The sequence below is a fragment of the Typha angustifolia genome, chromosome 2 (genome assembly GCF_048772165.1).
Source record: "Typha angustifolia cultivar Huaian chromosome 2, ASM4877216v1, whole genome shotgun sequence".
NCBI lineage: Eukaryota > Viridiplantae > Streptophyta > Magnoliopsida > Poales > Typhaceae > Typha > Typha angustifolia.
This window is the reverse complement of record NC_133240.1, coordinates 1,612,058-1,639,875: the sequence shown is the minus strand read 5'-3', so window position 1 is coordinate 1,639,875 and position 27,818 is coordinate 1,612,058. Positions and strand designations below refer to the sequence as shown.

Sequence of the window (27,818 nt, the reverse complement as noted above, 5' to 3'; positions counted from 1 at the left end):
TATATGGAGCTTGACCCTTTTAAAATTCCTCCTTCCTTGAGCATTGAAGAGAACCCGGAGATGATGGCAGCCCACCTTACGGCTGTGTAGAAGTAGGGGTGGCAATCTAGTCGGATTAAGTGGCTTCAAGTTGGGTCAACTTTTCCTTAATACGAATACTATCTAATTAATAAACGGGTTGTATTTAGTAGACATGAACACGACCCAATTATTAAAGAGGTAACATGACTCGACCCGCTTAACCCATTTAATAAATGAGTCGGGTAAACACGACACTTTAACATGACCCGCCTAATCCGTATACTTAACGGATCATATTAACTTGACACGTTAACACGACCCATCTGAGCCGTATACTTAAATGGGTAGTGTTAATTTGACAAGTTAGCATGACTCATCTATCCTGTTTAATAAATCTTATATAAAATTTAATATTTACTGATTTATTCTATATAAATTGTGTATTACACAAATAAAATAAACTATTTCCAACTCAAACAACAATTCTAATAGTAGCACCTTCCCTAAGCTTAAACGTAGCAATTGAGTTCTTCGCCTTCGTCTTCACTAGCCACTGCACGATAATCACAGTCAAATCCTTTATCGCAGCTTCCAACCCCTTAGAATTCTGCTCTGCATCACCTATTCCGCAGTTCACCACTATATTCTCTATCTTGGTACCTACCACCACCAAAAAATCATATCTTTGCCCAAAAACAAAAGAAACCCAAATGGCAAATTTGCATAAAGAGAAGCTACTAAAGCGAGGGAAAAAGATCAAACACCTTATGGACATTCTTGTACTTGAACTCCTCCATGAGGAGGGGATGACCTCTCGAGATAATTGGTCTTAAGACGATACACTTTCTCGGCTTCAGAGTGGTTAGAAAGCACAATGTTGGTAGATGCCAGCACTATCGGGGTGGCGGATACAATGGCCCTCATGGCTGAAGGCCGGATTCTTGGACTCACTCTGATCGAGGAGTGAGGAGTCAACAAGGGGAGAGGTTACAAAGTGGGAAGAGGAGAAGGACAAGCACATAGTCATGGTTGCGGTCGCCATCGAAGGCGAACTTTGTAGTAGAAGTAGAGAGGAAAAAGTAGAAGTGTGGGTGATAATTTTGAGTGTGGCGATGACAGGCAGTAGACAAGGAGCAGAGACGATAGCATTGTGGCAAGCGAATAAGGGGAGCAAAGATCCGGCAATAGGTGGAGACAAGGAGTGGAGGAGGCAACACTGCGGTAGGCAGCAGACGGTTGTGGCTAGAGAGACGGGGCAAATTTTTTCTCCTTTTGAAGGGTTGAGGTGGCTAGAAAGTGGAGAGATTGAGAAAGAGGGTTAGGTTAGGGTTTATATATATATATATATATATAAACGGGTTGGTGGGTTGAACTGACCCAACCTGATCTGACCTATATACTTAAATGTGTCAAAATGGGTTAATTGTATAAACTCAAACATGACCCATTTATTAAACGGGTACGGTGGGTTGACCCGTTTATGACTCGAACCCAATTATACTATACCCAAACCCGATTAAGAGTCGGGTTAATAGGACAAGTCAAAATTTGCCACCTCTAGCGAGGGAGTCAAAAAATAATAGAGGGACCAAGATCCTAAAGGAGGCCTGAAAATTTAGAAAACATATGAAGTTCCAATTGGTTCTACAAGCTTCGAAAGAGATCATTCAAAGGAAGAAGGGCATTGTACCCAAGTCTCATGCCAACTCAAAGAAACCTAATCTTCGACATGAAACTGAGGAAAGTACTTAACTTATTTTTTAATGCATATAATTTTTTGGAACTACCTTGGGGCTCTAAAAGGGCAATCTTGTTCGTACTTTGAAGATCTCAGTTTTTTTTCTATTAGAAACTAGAGTCAGTAGATCCAAGGTTAATATGATTGCTTGTATGCTTGGATATAGCTAGGAATTCTTTGCAGTCTCTAGCCGTGATCTTTTTTGAGGTATCATGATGATATGGAACTTGGCTAAGGTTATGGTGTCTATAATCCAATTGTCATCTCAAGCTATCCAAAGTATAGTAACCTCTAAATTTTCCAATTCCTCTTTGCTGGCGTTAGGTATTTATTCAAGTAATTCTTACTTAATTAGAAGAATTCCTCTAGGATGATTTAAAGTTCTTAGGATGTATTAATTTTTCATGGCTTTGTCCTAGTGATTTTAATATTCTACTTAGTGCTAATGAAAAAAAAAAGTGGCAAACCTTTCACCGTAGAGACTAGCAATAGGGAGTATGTTAATAGTATCAATTCTACTAATCTAGTCGATCTTGGGTTCTCGAGTCCCCTCTTTATCCTTCTGCTTGTGTCTCCCATCTTATTCATACTAGTTCAAACCATGCTTCTCTTTAGGTCTTCATCCTTTATGGTAAGCCTTTTGTTGGGTGGTCTTTTAGATTTGAACACTTTTGATTTGACTACCCTGCTGTCAAATATATTGTAGAATTAGCTTTTAGTTCTGCTCTTGCTTGTCGGCTCGGACTTTCCTTGTATTCCAAGCTTACCTTCCTTAGGCACAAGGTAGGCTTTTAGAACTAGCATGACCTCGGCAAAATTAAAAATCATAATGATGCCCTTAATCAGCAAATTGCTTCTCTTAAGCAAACTGATCTTGTGGGGAAACCTTATCACCCTTCTTAGCCTAATCTTAACTAGCTTTACCAAAAGCATACTGCTTTGCTTTGTTAGGTGGAGGTCAAGTGGCAAACTAAGACTAGAGATAGATGGATCCACTCAGGGGATAAAAATTCTCACTACTTTCATCTCACGACTATGATTAAGTGTAGGCATAATGCTATCCACTCCTTATTACTTGGTTATGGCAACCGTGTTAGTGATTTTGAAGCAATTAATCAAGTTTTTATTTTATTGTAATATTTGAAATAGTTAGTATGATGTTACTATAACTAATTGGAACTAAGAGGGTCTAATGCCTATCTCTAAATGACTACTACGATGATTTGACTGTGCTCTTTCTCTAAAAGGGAGATTAGAAATGTTTTATAAAGTATGCCACTTGATAAATCTCCTAGCCTCGATAGATTTTATGTCAAATTTTTGAAAACTGATTGGAAGCACATTAGTGAGGACTTGTGCATGGCTACTTTCAACTTAGTGGTAAGTTTTCTTTTTTGTGGAACCAAACCTTTATTGCTCTAATTCCTGAGAAACCCAACCCTACTAGGGTTTTTGAATTCCACCCTATCTCCTTTTGTAGTATGACCTATTGTCTCCTTACCAAACTTCTAGTTGACTGGCTAAAGTCTTTGTTGGAACAGATCATAACCCCTTAACAGTTTGCCTTCATCAAAGGTCAGTATATTGGAGATAATATCCTGTTGGTTCAGAAAATGGTGCATTCTCTAAAACATAAGCATTCTCTTAAACCTTACATGATTATTAAATTTGATATGGAGAAGGCTTATGATCATTTGAACAGGTTGTCTATCCTCATAACTATGGAGCAAATGAACTTTTCCTCTAGGTTGATTGAATGGATTAAAAATTATATTTCTACTGTTAACTATACATTTCTAGTTAATAGCACTTAGACAAAGTGGATCAATGGCAAGTGTGGCATTTGTCAAGGTGATCTTCTATCACCTTATTTATTTATTTTAGTTTCTCAAATGTTACCATTGATGTTCAATAAGAAAATCAATGATGGTAGCCTGATGGAGTTTCTTATGAGCCTTACTACTAATGAGTGTCATCTAATATATGTTGATAATCTTATCATTATTATCAAGACTTTTGTTAACAATTACAATGTTATTAAGGAGATCTTAGATTGCTATGGGTCTATTTCAAACAAAAAAACTAATTTAGCTAAATTTGTTTTTTATGTTCCCTTCTAGACCAGCTTTATTACTAGTAGAAATATTAGAAATGCTCTGAACAATTCTCGCGGGTGCTTCCCTTTTAAATATTTTGAGATTGAAATTTTACTTTCTAGACTACTTATTAGGGATTGTAATAATATTATTAATAGGCTTAACGCCAAACTTGTTGAATGGAGGAAATATTTTCTATCCCAAACTGGGAGGCTAATCCTTATTAATTTTACTATTTATACTCTCCCTAGCTACAATTTATGTAATTCTATGATTCCCCTCAAGCAAGTTGAGGATATCAATAAAAAATCTAATGCCTTCTTATGGGCAAATAGGGATAGAAATGGCAATAATCTTGTTACCAAGAATAATATCAATTTGCCCAAAGATCATGGGAGCCTGAAGATCATGAACCTTAAGGCTATCTCGGATGGCTTTTATGAATCCAAAAGTTTCTAATATACTTAATAATAAAACTCTACTTTGGGTTAGTATAGTAAATTTAGCCATTGGGGCAAGAATACTAGAACTTGTAGCTTATCTAGCATGTACGAACATATTATGTCTACTATTCCTAGCTTGAGAGATGGCTATATTAAAAATATTAGTGATAGTAACACCTCATCTATTCCCTTAGTTATTTTTTGTGCCACTTTCTCTAAAATCAACTTACTTTAACATGGATAACATAAGAAAGTGGCTAGACATATCGGTGAATGACATATCGAGAGGCTCTTGCATTGGTTCAATCAAATCATGACCGAGTAGGTTCGCCTCATTAAGCTTCCTCACGACCTTGGCTGTGATTCTTAAGTGTGGGCAGTAAACCCTAGAGAGTGTATATCTTTTTGGTGGAGAATTCCTAGCTTGATGTGAAGGCTAATCCTAAATGGGAGATTATTTGGAAACTGTCGACTATTCTAAGAATTAAAATATTTTTATGGAAGATTACTTGAAACTGTCTGTCAACTAAGGCAAGACATTTCAGGTAAGGTATGCCTATGATCCTCTTTATAATAGTTGTGGCAAGGATCTTAAAAACACGACGCATATTTTCTTAGATTGTATCTATGCTTAGTAGATTTGAAATCTTAACATGGCTATTTTCGATATCCATCTCTCTTTCAATTGTAATTGGTTGGATAGCAACTGATCAAGTGACAGGGGAAATTTATTGAAAGAAAAGCAAAAAAATGACCTCTTGCACTTATTGCAAATTCTTTCTAACAATTATGAAAGTATATAAATCTTGTCAACTTCAAGTCACATCAATTTTTCTCCTATAATTGTTAGTGAAATATTAGACTATGACAATAGATTACTTTAACTACAATACTCTAACTCTCAATCAAATAGATTCCTCCATCTCTCATTAGGTGGTCCACTCCTTTGCACCCTTGGGTTATTCTCAACTATAATGGATTATTTGAATTGATCATTGATAAAAATAGAAGAGGCTGGCTTTTTAGAGATATTGATGCTTATATGTTTTTTGGGAAGTGGTGCTCCTATTAATTGTGAGAATACTTTGATTGCTGAAGCTTGGGCCTTAGGGGAGGCACTAGAACAAGCAGGAAGATTACAATTTTGGGGCACCTTGCCTTCTTTAATGAATTTGAGTGTATCAATGGTAAGTCTAAATTTCACTAAAGTTATCCTTAATGTCAAGTAAATTACATAATATCTATATTTGATCATATTAAATTGACCATTAACCTTATTGCAATTGCATGTAGGAGAAAATATTTAATTTGTAATAATCCAACTTATTAATCACTTAATTAATGGTATCACCCTAAAGGGGGTGCTGATGAATCTTCTTTTCTAAGGCATAATTGTCTAATTTTTATACCAAACTCCCTAGCAAGTATAGCAATTTTTAAAATAAAATGATTAGGTCTAATATGTCCTAAAACACCACAATAATTACATATAGGTATAAATCTAGATCTTCTTTATCTCAATAGACTTTCTAAATTAAAATATAGTTTATTTATCATTGTAAACATGAAGTATAGGATGTACCATTTTGACTTGATGGGGCATCTCAAGCTTAGATTACTTTGATGCTTTGATTTCAAGTCCTCGATCACCTATAGGTTCAAAAATATATTTTGCATTAGAATGGAAATCTACATTAAATTAATCAAGTGCACTTTTAGCATTTTTCAATTCAGAATTAAGACATTAACTTTCTCAACTAAACTTTCTCTAAAAGAAATTTTATCTTGCAAATTAACTAATAAAATCTTAATTTTATCCGGTAATAAAGAATCTTTAGAAATTAAATTTTGAGAGATAAAAAGTGACTTATCTAACTATGGTATTCATAACATTGAATCACTATCCTTAATTTTTGCTCTCAAACTTATTGCTCGATCTACTTTTAGAAGTTTCTTTAATTATTTTTATAAACTCCTTTGTCAACCCAAGATTAATATCATTACCATCATCTAACTCTAAGAAAACACGTATCTTGGTTTTCCAAGATTAATACATAGATCAACCTAAGAAGGGAGGTTTAATATTGGATAGGTTTTCTCTCAAAATTTTTATCTAATCCCTTGATTTTTTTAATGTGGAAAACCCTAAACCTAGATAAAAATTATAGATCATTTTCACTAGAAACAAAACAAATCAACCACTAATAATATGCAAATACAAGAATCACTTATATACCACATGCTAATCCCACAAGTATATTTGAAGTTCTCTTGCTCACTAGGACCCGTGACTAAAACTCATGATGAATTGTTTTAAGTGGTTGATCCACAAATTTCAATGACTTTTAAGATCGAATGACCTATCTTGATAACCTTCAAGAAAGCAACTCACTCCGAGGAAAAAAGTAGCAACAATCAAGAAGAAATTTTTAAAAATATACTCTCTATAATATCTTGTGATCATCATGAAAGCTTCGATGAAACTCTTATAGATCTCTAAATCTCTTCAATTAGTATTTTTTTTCTCAACCTATAGTGATTTATATATCCATAACGAAAACCACCATAAAATCTCTTTTAAGTTGGACTCGAATAGGTTATCTTCGGCTCGAGCGTTCCTAGAATTTCATACTCTTTCAAAAGCGTCCAACTACTCAAGGATCCTTTCAAATGGCCAAGTAATTAGTTGGATACAAAGTGGGCTATTAAACACCTTTGAGTTTTTTTTTTTCATACTACTTCAAACATCGTAACACTGTTTGAATACTTCAAAGACAACCTTTATACTATCTAAAATATTATAAAATTATTCGAACACTCATCTAGTGATTCAAAAGATATCTTTAAATCATTCCGGCTTTTGTAAAATGTGTAATTCATAAATATCCAAATCTTTCATAATCATGCTCATATAAAATATTCTAAATACATCTAAATAAGTTCTTTTTTTTACACAAATCACCGTTACAAAAATCTAACATTAACACTACTTTTACTCATTTTTCACTTTCTGAGTTAAGTTTAATTTTCATAGTTTAAGTAGTATTTGATTTTTCTAGTCTTAGTAACCACTTTTTTAGAAAGTATTTTATTGCAAGGATCAACTTATTAAACGTTGTTTGGGAGATCAATTTATCAATCACTTTTCAAAAATATATTTTAATTATAAAGAAAAAAGATTTTCTAATACATTGGCATAATTAATAAATCTAATAGAATTGCTATCTCAGATAATAATTTTTCACATGGCGTTGATGAAAACGTAGGTTTCGATAATAATTTTCGACATGCCAATTTTTAGGAAACCAACTTACATCAATATGGATATTAGGTTTGGTACTAAGAAAGTGGCTAAATTAATTCACCAGGGGATGTGGCATATTAATAGATTTTATCTCTAGTTTGGGCCTCCCTTGTCCAATGCCTTTGCTACCTTCTTGTTGAATGAACATAAGTTGGACAAATGGGTTTGAATTTCAAATCTTAAAGGCCTGCTCTCGACCAAGTTTTGGCCTGCTTATTGTTTCTTATGTAATGAGCAGAACCAGGAGAGTGATGATCAAATCCCCTGGAAACTCCTCTGAGAAACCCTTATTGCTCCTCATATTCGCACCTTTTGCAGAAGATGGCTTAGGGGAGGTTGCCTACCAAAGATAAAATCTACAAATTTGATAAATCTTAAAACCTTACATGCACAATATGCAACTGTGATGTAGAGAATGCTGGACATCTTCAAACCTTTGAGGCATCCAAACAAAATAGTGGTATTGAGTGGGTATTTTATAACTCTAATGGACTGGTTGTAAATGCAGGGGCTAAACCAACAAATGTGTTGAACGCGCTCCAAGCAGAAGCTATGGCACTAAAAGAGGCATTGAAGATCGCTAGTAATTTGGTCATCACTCACCTCGACATAGAATCAGATTTGGAGCTACTAGTTTTCCTATGCAAACATGATCATTCTCCATGGCAAATGACCAAGGTGATTGAAGAGTGTAAAGAACCTTAAAAACTTCCAACATATTTCCTTACGTCATATTTTCCGGGAAGCCAATCAGGCTAGTAATTGGTTGGCTAATTTTGCTCGGATGCCTCTGTCTAAATTTGTGGCCTCAACTAGGCGAGAATTTCCTTAAGCATAGGACCATTTTAAGTAATGATAGACTAAAATATCTTTATCGCATGGCCGTATGTAATTATTTTTGGGCGGTTGCTTTGCCATCTTAATAAAGTTTTATTTTAGAAAAAGAAAATGTAGGTAGTTTCAAAATTATTTGGCAGCAGAAAAATAATTTGGTAGAAACTCCTTTACACTATAAACATAATATTTTTAAAGAATATAAAGATAATTATAACATTTATTTTTAGTGGTAAATATAAAAAAAGATACCTTCCATTATTAGAAAACATCTATTATGATGTAAGAAAAAAATAATTTATTGAGCAAAGAAAAATAGTTAAATACACTTAAACTCTCCAAACTAAACTAATGAACTGGGACCATTAAACTCTCTTATCAACCAAACATAAAACGGTTGCTCATTTTTTATATGGATCGCTTTATTTATTTATTTTTTTACACATTTACGCTTTTAATTATATAAATTTTCTTAAATGCTCACTTTATTAGTTATTTATTAATTTTTCATTAAAAATGTAAAGGGATTAATATTTAATCCCCAGTCACTTGGAACAAAGATAATTATAAAATATATGTTCTAATTTTTAATATCTGAAGAACAAAACTAATATCAATAGACTATTCTATTATTTAATTAAATATTAGTATAAGAAATAATAATTATATTTAATATGATATAAAATAAATATTACAAAATTAAAAAATAATAAGTTTATATTAAATATTGGCTGCTTTATACCAAATAAGCGAAATACCCCCTAATTAGATGTGAAGCAGTAGTAATAATGTATTTTTTATCTAAAATTATAATACTTTTATCCGACATAGCATATAATGTGTAACAATGCCGCACTAAACCATATAACTACTATATAGTACGTGACAGTACGAATATGAAAACATATAATGCATGACAATATAAACATATAACTATATAAAACATGGCAGTGCGAAATTATGCAATTATTGTAACTGCAAACTTATGTCCTCTATACTGCCTTATATGATTCAGGCATGCAAACGCATCAGTCCATTATGGTATTGAAGAAATGGCTAAAGAAAAAATTACATGGCATCCGCAAAAGAAAGAGACCAAATTCTGGATGATAAAAACAATCAGAATAACATCATTCTGGAACGAAAAAAAATGACCTGAGCAACAAAATGATAAGATTCAAATATACTAACAAGGTAAAGACGTGCACTAATTGTAATAGGGTCGAACAAAGTTAAGAATGCCACAAAAAGAAAAAGAAAAAAATTGCAATACTCCAACAAAAGCAAGGCGCTCGTCAGTTAACTGCATTTGGGACTGCTTACACTGTATGGATCTCTCTTAAGCTGTAACGGAAACAAACACCTGATTAATGCCAATTCTGCATCTGTTGGGCATTATCCATCTCAGATTGAATCTCTTCCTCCTCTGTGATCCTCTGCAACAGGCTGCCTCTAGTGTTGCAGCACAATCATTCACCTCACACTGCCTTGCAGATGCAAGGCTACTGCATGGCTACAAGCAGCTCAATGTTAGCCCACACAAAGAACAGTGCACCATTGTCATCAGTCATTGATGTTTTCGACATTAGAGTATGCCTTCCCTTCTCTGGGTAGGATACATCAATATATTGCAACTTCCTAAATTAAAACATCATTAAACTACTAAATGCTCAACACCAGTGGAACAAATTAGCCGATCAAAGGTTCTCATTGTACATGATATAGACACAAAGGCATTAAGAAGAGGAAAATTAAATAGAAAAACAAAGATAACAGATACATAAAGCAATTGTACTGTTGTTAATCTCCAAGGATGTTCCTTTTCTTGGAAGTGTTCATGTACGGCCTTATGACCCACTCATTTTGGGCTTCATTTTGGTCCACTGTTCCAAGTTTAACCTGACACCAGAGAACCAGAATAGACATTGATGTCATTTGACAAGAACTAAATAAAGATAGGAAGCTTACAGATCTAAACACACTAGTAAGTATTGAAAATTTTGAAGCAAATTAATGAGATATGTTTGCACACCTGATAAAGCCGCAACTCAAAGCGAGGTCCGACCTCTTTCAGTTCAATTGATTTAGGGCCCCCGTGCTTTTCATATACATGATGCCTTTCAGTTTGAAAAATAAAGGTGCCACAATAAGATGTAGATACACCACTGGAACTAATAATGTACCAAATATAGCCCCAGTAGATCAAGAGAATGAAAAAATATCACTTCTAACAGAGGCAACTCAAATCATTGATGTCAGGCATATATGATATGTTTTGGAATGCATATACAGAAACATGCACATATAGTTCCTCAGGCGCACGACATAGGACATAAGCTGCATCGAGATAACATAGCACAATGCTTATGACTTGCAAAAGAAAATTAAGAATAGAGAATCACCTACTAAATCATCACATAAAGATGATTAAATAAGTCTTTCGTAAATAAGTAACCCACTAATTGAAACCTATTCTATCTTTCAAACTAAAAATTTACAAAAGTACCCTTTCCCACCAATATAACACTACCCCTATACCATCTAATTCTGCCTAATAAGTAGATTTATCACATTGAGTCAGTCTATTGAAGCACAACATTTGGCTATAGAGGTCCATGGAAGGTGGTCATGGCCGAATTGGATCAAGATCGGCCACAGCCAATCTTGATTGAACTCTAATCCCAATCACATGACTGGTTTCAATCGATGAGCACTGAAACTACGCAAAATTGAGGGCAGTGGGGAGGGCGGGTGTGCATTCTACCCTTTTAAATTTTCAAACTTCATATGAGAGTACCAATTTTTAAAATTTTAGGAGTTTCGTACATTTTATAATATTTTCTAAGTGACCAAGCCTGATCCTCATGATTCCAAGATTCGGCCTAGTATCAACCGATACCCAATCCATTTCGAGTTGAGATTGGCCGTATCAACCAGAATTGACTGCAGTCAAGAGAAAGGGAAAGAGGGAGAGTAAGAAAAGAAAGGGAAAGAGAGGAGAGAGAGATAGAAAGAGAGCTCATCGGAGGGAGTGAGAGAAAAAGAGAAAATAGCTCATCCGAGCTCATTGAAGAAGAATTGGAGAGGGAGAGACCAATGGAGAAGGGAGCTGATAAGGGAGAGGGATAGTAGGAGAGAGAGAGAGGAGAGAGAATCAGCGAGGGAGAGATCGAGAGAAGCAAGTCGATGAGGAAGAGAGAGTTAATGAGAGAGGAGAGTCGGTGAGGGAGAGGTAATGGGAGAAAGAGGTAATTAGAGAGTTAATAAAAGAGAGAGTTAGTGGGAGGGAGAGAGAGTTAGTAGGAGAGAAAACTAATAAGAGAGAGTTGGAGAGAAAATTAATAAGAGAATTAGCGAAGGAGAGAGTAAGGATTTTTCTTTCTATTTGTATGAGGGAGAGTGTGAGTGATAGAAAGAGAGATAAAAATTAAAAAATAATTTTTTTTTAGATGTATATATAATATTTATATCTTATTATTATTATTTTTAAAAAAATTTAGAATTCTTCTGTATAATACAAACTGATATGTATCATTTTTTGGAACAACCAATCCCGATCTCAATTAACGTTGCTGATCATTATCCTGATCCTGATTCAAACCACAACACTCGAAACCTTAATCAAGTCGACTTAATAGGCTAAAGGAATAATGGACATTTTTCATCTCCAATTACATTTGATCAAACATGAGAGTTAGCCTCTGTTAGTCTCATACATAGTAGGGTTCTTTTCATACATTAATAGCAAAAACATATAAGCTAATTGGTCAAGTCCATCATGTATAGTGTTAAATACTACATTTCCTATAAAGTAGTATCACTGTTAATTGGTAAGATTGTAAAATATGATTTGCCATATATTATTTAGCTGTGCCTACCCATTTATTGTCTCATTACAAAGAAATTATTTTTTATAAGACTATTAACATGTACTTTAATTGTACATTTTATTTCTAAATTTATTGCTAGATTGCTCATGGCTTTTGCATACTCTATATACTTTTTTAGCTAAATCTAAACATTTATTACCTTCCCACTAATAAAAGTGTATACTTGAATTATATATTTTATTTTTTAAACTTTTGATCACTTATGATTTTGCATTTATGGCGTGCTAGACACCTGCATGCGGAAGGGACCTTTTCTTCTTAAAAAAATGGTGCCTCAAAGCATGAGGCTCCCCACCTATGCAATGCCAAAAGAGAATATGCACCTAGGGGCGACTCTAGACCATTGCACTATTTGAGGAACATAACTTTTAATCAGTTATAGAATTGAGTCCTCTATATGGTGACCTGCTTTCACCAAACAAGGACAAGTAGCAAAAATTTTAAAAATCTATTTTTTAAGTAGCACTAAATATTTTGCCAACAACTCCTAACGAGTTTACTATGGTTCAAGCTTACAGAAACTTCATAAAGTGGTCTATTTCAAATTTTGAACATAATATAGCATAAGAACAAATCCGTATCACAATATCAACATAGTAAAAAGAAAGCTTGTTCAACATATAGACATGATTAGATGTCTCTATGTATTCATTAGATGTATCTTCTCAAGAGTTCATCTTTTAGCTTTTATATTCTAAAAGTTCGATAGATCATTGCATTTGAATACTTGCTAAACCCAAAAAACCAAAAAAGCTTTGTTCAGCAGAAAGAAATATTAGGATGTCTCTATGTACTGATTAATAGATCTGAATACTTTTCATTTCCTAATTTCACTCCAAGTATGTTCTAGGAGATAAGAAATTGCTAGATGTCTAGATGCTGAACTGAATCGATTTCAATGAAACTGATATAAATTGCTATAAAGTATAAACCAAACTTTCTCCCAAGAAAATTTGTAACTTCTAAAGTTAACTTACATAACTAGCATAAAATGTCCATTGTATTTCATTCTAGCATCAAGCATGAATCTCTTTTATAATGGAAAAGGAGAAATTTGTACATCTATAAAGTAGTGGCATATACATAGTCACCTGAATGAGATGTAATCAGATCGATTGGCAAAAGTGATTATGCGTTTAGAATCTGGCTTTGGTACTGGGAACAGATGTTTGAGAATATTAGCAGTTCTTTGACCAAGCTGCAATGATTCATAAATAAAGTACAGTGAGATATATGCAGTAGAAAATATTCAGATTAATTATTTCTGATATTAACAATTAAAAATTAGCATAATAAAAGAAGAGTGAAACATGCCAGATCTGATCTAATGCACAGTCTATATATAAGTGAATCAATGAGTTGGGATCAAAACTCCAACTGAATGAAGTCATCTTTGCTAGCCTTTTCCTGCATCCTTTTCTAATTGATGAATCCATAGTGATTTACAATCAAGCAAGATGAAATAGTATTAAAGGTCTAGGAGGGATCATAGGTTCCTAAAAAAGGTTTTCAGATACGGACTTTTAACATCTTTAATAGGCCAGTCTGTGTAATATATTAACAAATATCACCTTTACTGCTGGCAGGAAAATAAGTTATGCTGAAAAAAGTTGCAGCAGAAAGTGCAGGGATGAAGTAGGATAACAGCAGTAGGAGAGAGAAGAAAGGGATTGAGAGAATTTTAGCATGGGAGGCCAGATGCATCACACTTCATATCCATAAGCTGCTAAAGAATGTAAGATAAAATCCAACCTTGTAATTTCCTCATTCACTTTGGAATCAAGGCACATGCAGCTGAAGAAAGAGAGGTGATAACTGAGTAAAGACAGGGGAAACGAGACTTGTTTTCCTATCAGCTGTTTTACATTGGTCTAGTTTCATGGAGAAACGATGAGCTGTTACAGATCATCAAGATACTTAATGCGAATGCATATCCTACTAGTATCACTACTACTAATCCGCATATCTACCTCTAGTAGATTTTTGTTGATTCAAGTACCTGATTATAGTAAGTATAGCAACTTATTAAATTATCAAAAAGTTACAGATTTTCTGGCTCTGCTATTAGGATATTAGCTTCATAAGCAGTAAGCTATTTCCAAGATAAGGCATTCGTCTACTTTGGCATACTCAATCTTACTGCATATTAGAAAGCTTTTAGTGCTATCACACTTAAAATTGAACAATCCATCAAAACTAATTTTGATTTGGTAAGCACCTTACTAGAAAAGTTGTCAAGTATTAAGTGGGGATAAGCTTCAGACATTGTTCCCATGGCCTTCCTGTCCTTAATATCATGTCTTGTCACCTGGCAACAAAAAAATCATGTCATATTCCAAGAAAGTCAGACAACATCCAGCAGAAAACAAGATATTCCACTTACCACATTGAGTAACCCAAAATATGCAGTTGGACCAAATGGCAAATGGCAGACAATTAAACCATCCGGCTCACCACGATGTTCATGCACCAAAATAACGTCAGTGAACTCATGCGCACGACAAGATTCAATTATTTCTGAGATGACCTACAAAGCACTAACCAATATCAGTTACATTTGAGAGAAACAAAATCAAACATGAAAAAATGTAAATAGAATGCACGCTACATGCTGGAAATTTACTAGACAAGAAATATAGTGTTGCATTATGATCTACTAATGGCGACATATATGAGAGAGAATAGAGAGCAAAGTGTTAATGGTACATACAGAATAAATGACATTAAGAACAAAACAGTTCTATGAAAAGCCTGCAAACGAAGTCAAATTGAACTTTAGACTATTGGATTGGCATATTCTGGTCATATGTAAGAAGTGTGGTTAACAAAAATTTAAAGGCCTCAAGTCAAAACCAGTTCATACTTAAATTTCAAAAGCTAGAGAAGCTAAGATCACTTATAATAAAGCTCTAACATGCTTCTTGAACTTGGGTTATTTCTAGTCCAAGAAAGCTTAAACTAGCTAGCCATTGACATAAGCCTCTGAGCATAAGTTAATAAATCTGTCCACTTGCATCAATAAATAAAAATGTATGGTGTATTGATATTAACTCTTTTATCAGACCACCAAGTTTGCAAATAAATATATCATATATTTCATCCACAATATATAAAAACAAGAACCATTAGTCTCAAATATCTTAATCAGCTACATGAATTAACTACATCCATTCATCTATACATGCATAAGTTTGCATCAAAATAAGCGCCATCATGTTTCTCACTTTCTCTTCCTCTCACATCCATTCTAATATTCTCCTCACTCAAAACTTACTCATGAGTACTAGTGCAAAACCAATGGTCATGCCGATTGTCAGTTGGCATGGCAATCCCTTGACATGCCCCTACGTGCCACTAGCACACCATTGACACATTCTTAGTGTATTTAAAGATATTTTTGGATCATTGGCATGTTAATCTTTAGCTTTTTATTTAAATTTATGTATTAAAACCTACATTAGAGCCTTTTTTTCTTTAGATTATTTTTGTAAATGATCTATTTTACTAGAAATATAGCAATAATCAAATAGAAACATTATTCAATATGACTGAATATATTTATTAAAACTAATATTAATGATTGAATACTTTACAATATGTTCAATACTCTATAATATGACTGAAATAAATATAAGTAAAAAAAAAAATAGGCTCCACATAAAATATCATGTTTGAAACGATAAGAGAAAGGCCCCTATAGAGTATTTTACATTTACATCTCTAATGAATCTATTGGATTAATAAAATCTGTTTCAAAACCTCAGTGACCCATCATGTACCCGTGTCGATCGACACGAGGCGGCATGGCAAGTGCTAGTCTGCACAGCCGTCATTGGTGCAAAACTCTATGTGCACACCCATACATACATATATGATACATCTAATGCACTTGCCTACAAATCAATGCAGAATGCATTAACAAGCAAGAAGAGCAATAGAACATGTGTAAACTATAAAAACTAGTCAAAGCTATCAATCTAATAATAAGGAATTCTCCAAAGCTACACAAAAGGAAAATATCCTAAGTGCATTTGCATGCACACTCTCGTATCACCTTATAGATCTAAACTTTATCAATGTGCAATTGATCCCCACTACCTGCAACTATCATTTCGTCCGTGGTTCCCAAAATCAATCAATCCAAATCTAGATTAGCCCTTAACAATCCTAATAATGACTAGTTTCGATCTAGGATCAACCGATCTTACTTAATCATACGAGTCAAGACTCAAACAAAATTAAATAATTTTAAGAATCAAGTCGAATCTAAAATATATCCAACCTATGAGTCATTAGTAATTGATGCCCTTAATTGTTTTCTTATTAAGTTTTCATTTCTTTACCATTTATCTCTTGCAAACACTCTCCTCCAACCCCTCACATTTCACCAAGCTCATCTCAATTGATTCGATGAGTCCCTCTGCCTCCTCTCTTTCTAACTTGCTCTTTAACACCCCTTTTATTAGCACTACAGAACACAATAAAAAATGATATATATCTCTTCACTATTGTTATGTAGTAAAATTAGCAAGCATAAATATTTGCTAAATTGAAATCAGAATTCTTTATAATTTTGAGTAAATTTTTTCTTTAGTTTTTAGACTTCATATATGACTAATTTTTAATTTCATATATTTTTGTTATTTTGTCTAATTTTTAAAAACTTTCCTATATTTTTAAATAATATTTAAAATTTTACATAACTAAAAATAGTCCGATCTGTTACGAACGATAGATAACAGTAGATATATATCATTTTCTCTAGCAGTTGATTCTAATCCCGATACCAAATTTCAAAACCTTAATTTCAACTCGCCAGTTTTTTTTTTAGGAAACAAAAGATGATTTCATTTACTTAATCACCAAAATTCACCCCATTTACATCATAGCATAAAAAACACAGAAGAGGAGCAAGAAGAGCCCCAACTCAAGTATAGCCATATCCAAAATTCTTACCCATATTGGTCAGCCAATTAGCAAATTTATTGGCTTCTCAATACACATGATTAACTTTACCATTTTGAAATCGTTGTATTATGAGTAAAATGTCATCCACTAGCTTTAATAGACCATGGCTATTTATGGCCCCTAAACCTAATACAAGGATCTTAGAATTATTCCACTCACCAAATCTCGGGTCCACAATTCAAGCTTTAAATTCTTCCTCAAACATTGTTTATTTGTTTTACAGGGAAACTCTGAAAGATAAACAGATTTGAGTTTCTAAATCCTAGTTTTCAACCTTTTGATTGTAATAAGAATGTATCAATAAATTAGTATTGTTGAGACAAAATGTTAGACATACTTTATAAAATGTTCGCATATTATTATGAATTTAGCTCCTGAAAAATACAGAGGAATTATCATCTGTTAAGACAATACTGCAAGCTAATTTTCTACTCTACTACGAATTAATCTATACTAATAAAGTAATTGTACAAAATATTTGCAGCAAAATAGGCTATTGAATGCAATTGTTAGGCTAATTCTGTTAATCAAATAATCTTTACAACTTAATCGCATAGAGCCATAATACCTGACCACCACGATTCATTCTTGTCGAGTTAGGAAAAACAATTTTTAGTTCCTGAAAAAAACAATACAAGAGTGATAACAAGGACTAAGGAACTTGAATAGCCGCACAAAGAATTAACTATGTAATTTGTATCAAAAGAGAAGCTGCTAATTTACCTTGACAAATTGAGTTAGAGGTGCACTTGGATTACGAGATGTGGTCAACAGTATTTTGGGATCCCTATCTGATGCATTTGCATACTCATCATCTATGTGACTTCTTGGTACTACATATTCAATCACCAAAATATTGGCAGTGTTACAACAGATAACCAACATGTAAAGATAAACATAGTACAAATTGCATGTTTTTGATATACCAATATGTCATTATCCACAGAGTATAAAACAAAAAGTAAACTGCCAGCATTAGTGCAATCTATCTTCCTCATTTTATGCAGTTAAGATCACCATATAGGACGCACTACATGAAACAAGCAGCAAAAGAATTGCACCATCAGAGCTGGATTATCATATCAGATAACAAACTCAGTTACAATAGCTTTTAACATTTGAATGAACTAAAAAACTTCAGACATCAGTTTGCAGAATTTTCATATCAATTTATTTAATATTTTCTCTAAACAGAATTGATGACTCAACAGCATTGAGAAGTGCACTCACTAGCAATACCTACAGATGAATGTTATCACTTGACAATTATATAAAACATCCATCTATCTTCCCTTTCTGAAATTACTGTAAGTTCCCAGATAATTGATGCAGACCTAGGTAAAGGGATGTGAAAATACAGTAATAGGAGATAATTTCTGTGTAATTTAGTTCCCAGCCTAAGAAACAAATTCTTTAAACAAAATCCTATGCATATTTCACAATTATGCTGTAACAGAAAACAATGAGAAAATGGCAAGAAAAATATATTACTCACAAGGTCATATATAGAATAAAAAAAGTAGGTTGTGGGAGAGAATTTTTGAAAGGACAGTTAGAGTGAACTTCACCATTTCTTGCTCTCGTCCTAGACCTCTACCAGGTTCCAAACCCTGTTGAAGCATTTCCTCTTTTCCTCAATCCGACTTTGAGCATGTCCTTGATTAAACATGCAGAAGAAGATACAACTACTCCTAAATTTCCGTGAAAATAAATCAGCCTATAACAGAGGAGCCGGAGAGAGGAAACATTAAGGGTGACAGAAGCTGACTGCGACATTCTTCCTATCAAAGTAATGCCAAATCAAAACTAATATCCGATTACTAAAAATTCAGCAACATTACGCCATTAATTTTGATGCAACGATTACATCAGAAGATCGGTCGCAACCAAACATGATTAAAATTGGATCTTACTTTCCACGAGAAACATCACACCAGAAACAAACCCTCTTGCATCGGACACTCTACCATCAAATTTCAAATTTTTTGCTTCTTTTATAAGAAAAAAAAAAATTTAACTCGAATTAGTTCTCCAACCCTGAAACTTCTGACGAAAAATCAAGTAAAGAATCACATAATCTCAAGTTACAAATATCGAAGAAAAAGAAAAAAGAGAGAATCCAACCAGCAGTGTGCTCGTCCTCGAGATCGATTTCTTGTCGGAGAGTCGCCTCTTCGTTCCTGAGCTCGGTGGGGATCGGCTTTCCCTCTTGCAACATCGATCAAAGGAGACTCCTTCACGTCAGAATCGAAGCTAGAGAGACTAAAACGACAGGGTTTTGGATGAGAAAAGACAAAGAACAGAGTGTACCTTCGAGGGCTTCGCGAATCTTGCGCTTCTTCTCGTAGTACTCGCGCTCCTTGCCTTCCAAGCTTTTCCGGTAGAGGTACTCCCTCCTCAGTCGCGTGTTCCGCCGCAACATTGTTCTCTCTCTAATCTACAATCGCGATTCTAGGGAAGAGCTCTCCTTTCTTCTCCCGCTCTCACAATCCGGTATAAAGAAACCTAGCCGCAACTCGTAAAACCCTAAACCTGGGGTTTTTCTCAAATACAAGTCCAATCCATATTAAATTATGACCTCGTTTTTATTTATTTCTTTTAAAAAGTCCTTAAGCCAAATTTCAATTCAAAGTGGATCAGTCCATTATTTATAGGATTTTTTCTTTACAAGACTGGCCAAGTAATGAACAGTTTGGTTATTTTCTTGAGTATCTCTTTGATGTCAGATAGTAAGACAAGAGTAACACCCAATGGTGCATCATTACAGTGATCTAGGTATTTATATATGTAGACTTTGGTATTATGCAATACAATTGTAATAAAAATACTAATGCCACCACCAACTCCTTTTTCTTTTTTTCCATGTTGCATTAATCCAGTAATAAGATTTCTATCAACCAGGGGTTTTTCTTCATGTTTCGTTGTGTAAGTGAGCAATCTTCAATTTTCAGAGCTCTAGCAAGTTTGTCTATCTAACTAAGGGCTTTGACTAGGGGTTGGCTCACTCCTTTGGAAGACGAAGTTGTTGCGTGTTTTTAGATAATTCACATTATTATGAAAGCGTAACTAAGCTGCTCTTTAGAAATATTAGCATTATAGTGCAAGACCTATTCAGCGAGACTACCATGAAAGTCAAGTTTAGAGTAGTCCTAAATCACCAGCAAACCAAACTGCTACGTAATAACTACATTGAAAGATTAGATGCTCAACATTTTTGACTTAGCTATTATAGAGAGGGTAAGCGTTGTTAACATGTGGGATCCTTCGGCTGAGAGTAGCAAAAACTAGAAGAGTGTCTGCTACACAGCACCAAATAAAAGTTTTTATTCTTGGTATAATGATAGTGGCCTTTTAGATAGTCTTCTATAGTCGTTTTGTATCTTGGCTAGAGGGCGAAGCGCCCTAATCCTCTTCCGCTAGGATAATTCTTGCAGACTTAAAGAACTTACCACTCATAATAGTTGTCCAGATTATCTTGTCTTGCCTAATCAATGACACTAGGCTTATGAAGATGTTGGAGATGCACCTTGCCACTTTGATGGAAGTGGGTGTTAATGAGCTTCATGTTCAAAGAGGTTTCTTGTATGTTTAGGAGATTAGCTATTCTTTAAATGTTGTAAGAAATGTTGTAGCTATTGAGATCGATACTTAGAACCCAAGAGTCTTTAGAAATTGATGTCGACTATTCATTCTCAATCATGGATATTATTGCTCTTCTTAAATAACTCTTAATTCTAATGATATAGCTCCACACCTATGAGGTTGAAGTTCTTCTGCTTGCTGTCTAAAGAGAATTTTTTGGGTTGTGTTTGGCCTTCAATAAGTCGGCACATATGTTTTCTTCTTCCGTCAAGAGTCTCCAAGTTAGTTTGAGAATCAAGGTTTAGTCATCTAGTTTGAGTCATCTCCTGTCTTTAATGGTCTATAAAAACTTTCTAATGCTTAAGGCACAACCTTGGCTTTTCTCTAGTGCTTTTCTATCAAAAGTCTCTCATTAAAGCGTCCAAATATTTGAACAAGACCTTTGGAAAAAGAGACACTTAAAATGAAGTATATAGGAATACTATTAAGGACTAATTTTATTAGGACTAGTCCTTCCACATTGAAAAAATATCTTGCCTTCTAGCCCGCTAACCTTGCTTTGAATTTATCTACAACAAAATTGTAAGCTATAATTTTTTTTTAATCTTAGGAGCACAAGTTCCCGAGACACTCCTCCTAACTTTCTAGCAATTTGACTTTCAAAGTGAAAATTATTTGGGTTTTGCTACTTTGCTTAACCTGATTACTTAAGAAGATGTCACTTTTTTATAGTTGATTTCTTGTCAAAAAATTGAGATTTTTGATCTAGTAGGAGAAAGAGGATATTGTCTCGCATGATGAAAAGGAAGAGATAGATAATCCTATAGATGGTTCGAAAAAGATCTTCCACAGATCCATTAACATTTATAGCCATGCTTGTTGTACTCGATATCATGTATTGATCTTAGAATCTAATATAATATATGTATATCTTGATATCACAATTATCAATCTCAACTTTGAATATCATCCACTATATTAGACCATAGTATCCAGTCCAAACTTGATACCTATATTGCTACAATGTCATATGCTATGATATCTTAGTAATAATTATACTCTATTATATGTTAATGGTATATTAATCATAGTTGTATCCTGTTATTTTTAAAAGTATAACCATCAGCTACAGTCATACTCTACTATACAAGAGTATGTCCAGTATTAGTTCAGACTAGATAGTGCTCTAGCAATTACTTTATTTTTATGATTTCATAATTTTCTTCTAAATGTTAGATCATATGTATTATCTAATACTATAACAAATCATGCAACTTAAGAATTTAAGTGATATAAAGAAGTCGAAAAAAACGTAGTCATGCATTCTCAAATAATATATCCATCATATACATGTTGATACTAGATATCAACTCGACAAATAAAATATGCATAAGATTTAGCTTCGGTTATATATTAAATAACTAGATTTATAGTTTATATTTAATTCTGATGATATTAATATGTTACTACCATAAATTATATTAACTCATCCGTATCCTAGCTTTGGTAGTTATAAAGTAAGCATATAATGATTATACTATTTTTTTTATAAAAACATAAAATGCTAATATACATATGAGATATTCCCTTTTCATCCCCCTGAAGTACCATCATTTTCTATAATGATCCTCTAAACTATTTTTTAGTATACAATAATCTCCCGAACTATTAAAAATATCTCACCTTTCCTCTTCTTTTAGGTTTTTATTAACTATTTTTATCTATAAGTTGTCATGTGATAGTCACGTGATAAAGATATGATATATTTACCTCTCTTATGCATGTGCTAGTCATATGCAACTCAAAATAAAATTTTATATTGACCAAAATTGAGAGACAATTTGCTCATATCTTTAATTCTATCTACATCATTAAAGGTGGTTATTTTGATAGTCCAAGGGGTCAATGTGTTTCAAAAAATAGTTTATGAGTCATTATGGAATATGATGGCACTTGGTGAAAGAAAATTATCCTTGTACATATAGTAAAAAGAATTTTACAAATCACACATTATATATAACCTACTTTGTGACTTACATTGCATTTTTGAAGATTATTTAAGTCAACTCTCCCATTTTTTCTATAATTTTTATTTAACATTCTAAGTAAAATGAATGGTACCAGCAAAGAAATATTTTATTATAATGTACTAAATAATTTATAACATATCTAAATTACTCATATTTTCTTCATCCTCTATTCTCTCCCATCTTCCTTATATTCTCATCACCTCAACATGCCCAAGCTAGATGTTTTGATCCCCAAATCTGAGTTAGTCAAGATCGACTCACTCCATCTTCTCCGGCAAACCCCTAGTTGGAACAAGAATAGGTAGAAGTTGAGAAAGGAAAGAATAAGACGAGGAGGAGGAATAAAAAAACAGAAGAAGAAGAAGAAGAAGAAGAAGAAGAAGAAGAAGGGGTATTTATTAATTTGAACAACATCAGTTAATCAAAAATAATATTAGGTGTTAAAAAAAATTATTGAGAAAATAGAGGCGTCAGGTTATAAAATTTTTAAAGATGGGATATGAATTACAAACTAGGTAAAATGTAGGGTGTGATTTATAAAATTTCGTATATCAAAATACAAGTACATACAATATCTAGTTATAAATTAATTATTTTATGATTATACTCTTACTTATCTAATCACCGGTTATAAATAAAATAATCATTATCTATTCATGATCATGTAAATAATAAATTTCAATGTTTAGTATTTCATTTTATACAAAATAGTGTATAATAAGATGATATATATATATATATACATGAAAACAAATTCATTCTTAGCATTGTTGTAGTAAAGGGGGAGAAGGAAGAAGAAGAAGAAGAAGAAGAAGAAGAAGAAGAAGAAGAAGAAGAAGAAGTAGAAGAAAGACAAGGGAAAGGAAGGAGGAAAAGCTGGGCTGATAGGGAGGGTCTCGATCACTACTGGCTAGCTAGCGGCTACCCTCTCGTTGATGGCTTGGTTCTGACGAACTCGAGCTTGAGCGAGAGAGAGAGAGAGAGAGAGAGAGAGAGGAGAAGAAAAGAGATGATCTCACTTATAAGTGGATAGGCTTAGCGGAGATGATCAGAATAGGTCGGAGTTGGCAAAGAGAGAAGAGAAAGAGAGAAAGAGTACAACAAAGAGAACATAATGAGACATAAAGAGAAGAACGAGCAAGAGAAAGAGAGAGGGAGGGGGAGGGTAGAACTACAATAATGGTGGGTGTGGGCGTTGTTGTGCCTAACAGAACAAATTTATTAGAGAATGCGTGGGCATAAAGCCAGCCACACTATGGTTGACCATGTGCCATATAAAAAAAAATTTAGGCTTGAGTTGTTATAATGACCACCTATTATGTTTGACACTAGACCCACCAGCCATCACCAATATTCACCGACACAAACACTACTAAATAAGGGTATATCCTAGCAGCAGCATCCCTTTTCTATTATCTAACAACAATTAATCGATTATTTGCCATTCCAGACTAAAGACCTTTATTTAAGGAACCCAAAGCTAGAAATTGATTCATTCATCAAAGTGATAACTCAAAAACATTCAAGTTTTAACTTAAAAGAGTTCTCTAATTTATCACAAAGTTTATGTTCCATTATTGAGTGATGAGATATTGTAAACATATCCAACTTCTTGTACCACACTTGAGGATGATCCAAATGCATTAAAATGAGCTGCATTATTTGTCGACATTTATCACTATTGATGTACTCACATTTGAGAATTGATCTATGGCTCAAGTGCTTGTGAAAGAGAGATCTTTTTCATAAGAATAGTTAATTATTCGATTCATTTTCAAAATGTTATATAACACAATGACAATATTGTTAGAAGAGATTGTAAATAAGATTTATTTCTATTGTTTAATGCAATAAAATTGATTAACTTTTAGCGCATTGTAGTTTTTTCTCTTTATGCACGATTTTCTATGTTAAAAACATGTATTATGGTGTGTTAGTTATGCTTCCTGGTTTTTTACTTATACTTGGTTTTTTCATTTTACATTCTTAGCTTTTCCTCTCTGACTTGAGTTTGATTTTCATAGTTAGAATAGTATTCGAATTTTTATCTCTTAGTTTCGATTTTCAAAATTACATTCTTACTCCGTTTTTCTAAATATAATAGGATTCAGTTTTCTAAACTAATTCAAATTTAATTTTTAATATTTATCTAGATTTATATTTTTATATCTCTAAACTTAGTCTCTCCTAAAAGTAGCCCAAATCTATTTTCTACCTTCCTAAATGAAAACCTGATTGTCTCCTTATTTTATTTTCTTAATGTCTTTGAATGTAACAAATGTTTTTAACATAAATGGCTTTGGAAAGAAATCTATGTTTTCTGTTTGCTTCCTTTACAAATTAATCATCCCCAGAAAACTTAGTATATTTCTTTATCTATTAGATTACTTTATTATTATTATTTTTATGTTGTTGCAAACTAGGATTAGGTTTCCAGACTAATAGGTTGCCAATGCCTTTTTGTTTTATTTTGAATAAAATAAGGATCTAAATATTAATGATCAAACTGTTGTGAAAAAATGGATTGGAAAATAATTGTTTTAGATTTTTCAGAAAAATATAAAACTATATCAAAAAAATAAACTTGTTAAGAGAATTCATTTTGACATGAGATCTAAATCTATTCTAGAAGAGTGGACCTACAATTTTAATTAATCTATTAATGACATATATACTTTCAATAAGAAAAAGAAGAAGAAAGATTTCCTACTAGAGAAGGAAGAAGAAAATAAAATGCCCATTTAGAAAATTTGTATATAACACTCTGTTTCACTATTTATAAATCGATGTGCAAAAAATATCATACTATTAGATTTATTAATCAAACTTAACTAAATTTCTGAGTTAAATTAACTATACTAAAAAGCTTATAAAAATATCCTCAACCGTACTATACTAAGGGCATTATAGTAATTTTAAAATAAGAGTATTTTAATAATTTTAAAATAAAATATTACAGTGTTACTTTAAATTTAATTCGGAATGTTTTCTACGTATATTTGCTAAATAATAAGATTTAATTTGCAAATAATCTTATCAAATTTAATTCGGAATATTCTGTACACACATTCATTAAATAATAAGATTTAATTTGCAGATAATAAAAATATACTATGCTAAGGGCATTATAGTAATTTTAGAATAAGAGTATTTTAATAATTTTAAAAATAAAATATCTCTATTAATGAAATATTTTAATAGTGTTTAAATTTAATTCGGAATGTTTTCCACGTATATTCGCTAAATAATAAGATTTTGTTAGTTCAAATTTAATTCAAAATATTTTTATAGACATATTTACTAAATATATAATTTGTAGATTATAAAAATATACTATGCAAATTTTCTATAAAAAAGAGGCGGTCCGATCAAAGTCCACTCTTTGAGCCATATTGGGCCTGGGTCGTATGGGCCCGTTATCCTTCAACTGTTGTGAGCGGGAGGTGATCGCTGCTCTGTGAAGCCAGCCTCACGCTTTGCCCTCCTCTTTAGGGGACACATGGCATGAGCCTCCGCCCAAGTCAAATGACCCATCTCAACAATTTGGAACGGGCGAGCCAGCTAAAGAGTAACCAAGACCCGACCCGCCGAGCGAGGCAGCTCGTCCACGCCTCTTAAAGCCCCCACTTAGGTTACAAGCTCAAGTTACTGAACTCGGCAACCGAGGATGTGAGGCTTTAACATATAAATCGGAAGAAAATTTTAAAACTAAGCGATGTGGGACTAACTATCAAACTGGGATTAGGAAATGGATTGGAAAAATAATTGTTTTTTATTTTTTTCGAAAATGTAGAACTAGTAATTCAGAAAAAGTATTAGCCAAGAAAATTCCATTTGAAAGTGGTAGCAAATAATAGAACTTCCCTTAGATTAGTATAGCATCTAAATTTATTCGGGTAGAGTGGATGGACAAGGTTTACTTAATCCATTTAATTACATATGGATTTTCCATAATATTAAGGAGAAGAAAAAAGAAGATAAATTTCTAAGGCAAAGAAGAAAAATAGAAAAGTGCACATTGAGGGCATGTATGTCAAATAAAATATAGGGATATTTCTTTTTTGTTTATTCTTTTCTGAACTATCGTCATTTTCTACGAACTATATTTTTAGTACATAATGACCCCCTAATATAAGAGTTAATATCATTGTAAAAAATAGTAATAGTTGAGGGAGTGAAAATAGAATTATTCCGCCCTCCGAAAGATTAGATTTTCTTCTTCACCGTACTAATCTTACTTAAAATTGATAAGTTATAACTTAATACTAAAGCTTTACTTTTTAATTTTAGTTTGTTGTTGGTTTAAATCAGGATATTGAAAGGCAGCCGAGGGTGGGGCAGTCATCCCACTTCTTAGCTCCTACCTAGAAGGCAACCGCTAAGGCACCTCTAACATTTTTAATATATAAAAAATAATTATAAATATTTTAATAATAATTTATAATTGAAAAAATTACAAATTAACCATCACATCTGGTATATATAACATATTGAGCACACGTCTCTTTTCTTTTCTTTCTTCTATCGTTTGTCTCTTGCAACCATTGTTCTCCTTCTTTTCTTCTCGCCCTGATTACATGTATAAATTATTAAAAAATAGTATATATATATTTTTTATTCCAACATTATTACAATAGAAACAAGAGAGCAACAACTATTCAAAAAGCCCATTTATTGCACTGGTCTCAAAAACTCAATTATCATATAAAGTGATGTACAAATTAATAGAAAATTTTAAATTAAAAAGGAGAAAATAATATATTTCATGTCATGTTGTGATCTATCCTCCTCTTAAACCTTTCAAGATGATTGACTGTGAGATATGGATTTATCTAGGAAATGCCAATCTACTATTAGATCTACACTTCTAAATAGTTCTAACTATCATTATTTGAGAGCTAGAATGAGGTTC

The 27,818-nt window shown here is 33.0% G+C and overlaps 2 protein-coding genes across 2 annotated transcripts; both read right to left on the bottom strand.

Annotated features, from left to right (window-relative positions):
• Positions 1-493: 493 nt before the first annotated feature.
• Positions 494-945, bottom strand: LOC140772863 (large ribosomal subunit protein uL5c-like). The gene is made up of 2 exons (XM_073115088.1): positions 795-945; positions 494-681 (listed from the first exon to the last, which is right to left on the bottom strand). The coding sequence occupies exons 1-2, from the start codon at positions 943-945 to the stop codon at positions 494-496; spliced, it is 339 nt and encodes a 112-aa protein (XP_072971189.1).
• An 8,677-nt stretch (positions 946-9,622) lies between these two features.
• On the bottom strand, positions 9,623-19,824 carry LOC140774625 (uncharacterized). The gene is made up of 9 exons (XM_073117704.1): positions 19,605-19,824; positions 19,419-19,502; positions 18,018-18,127; positions 17,863-17,913; positions 14,710-14,853; positions 14,545-14,634; positions 13,418-13,524; positions 10,469-10,553; positions 9,623-10,335 (listed from the first exon to the last, which is right to left on the bottom strand). Exons 1-9 carry the CDS (start codon positions 19,714-19,716, stop codon positions 10,237-10,239), a joined length of 882 nt encoding a protein of 293 aa, XP_072973805.1. The 5' UTR covers positions 19,717-19,824; the 3' UTR covers positions 9,623-10,236.
• Between the last annotated feature and the right edge of the window lie 7,994 nt (positions 19,825-27,818).

Coding starts and splice junctions, on each gene's coding strand:
- LOC140772863 (XM_073115088.1), bottom strand. CDS start 945: ATGAGGGCCATTGTATCCGCCACCCCGATAGTGCTGGCATCTACCAAC. Junction 682..794: donor AGGAGTTCAAGTACAAGAAT/GTCCATAAGGTG, acceptor TGGTGGTGGTAG/GTACCAAGATAGAGAATATA.
- LOC140774625 (XM_073117704.1), bottom strand. CDS start 19,716: ATGTTGCGGCGGAACACGCGACTGAGGAGGGAGTACCTCTACCGGAAA. Junction 14,635..14,709: donor ATTTTGGGTTACTCAATGTG/GTAAGTGGAATA, acceptor TTTTGTTGCCAG/GTGACAAGACATGATATTAA. Junction 10,336..10,468: donor TTGAGTTGCGGCTTTATCAG/GTGTGCAAACAT, acceptor CTCTGGTGTCAG/GTTAAACTTGGAACAGTGGA.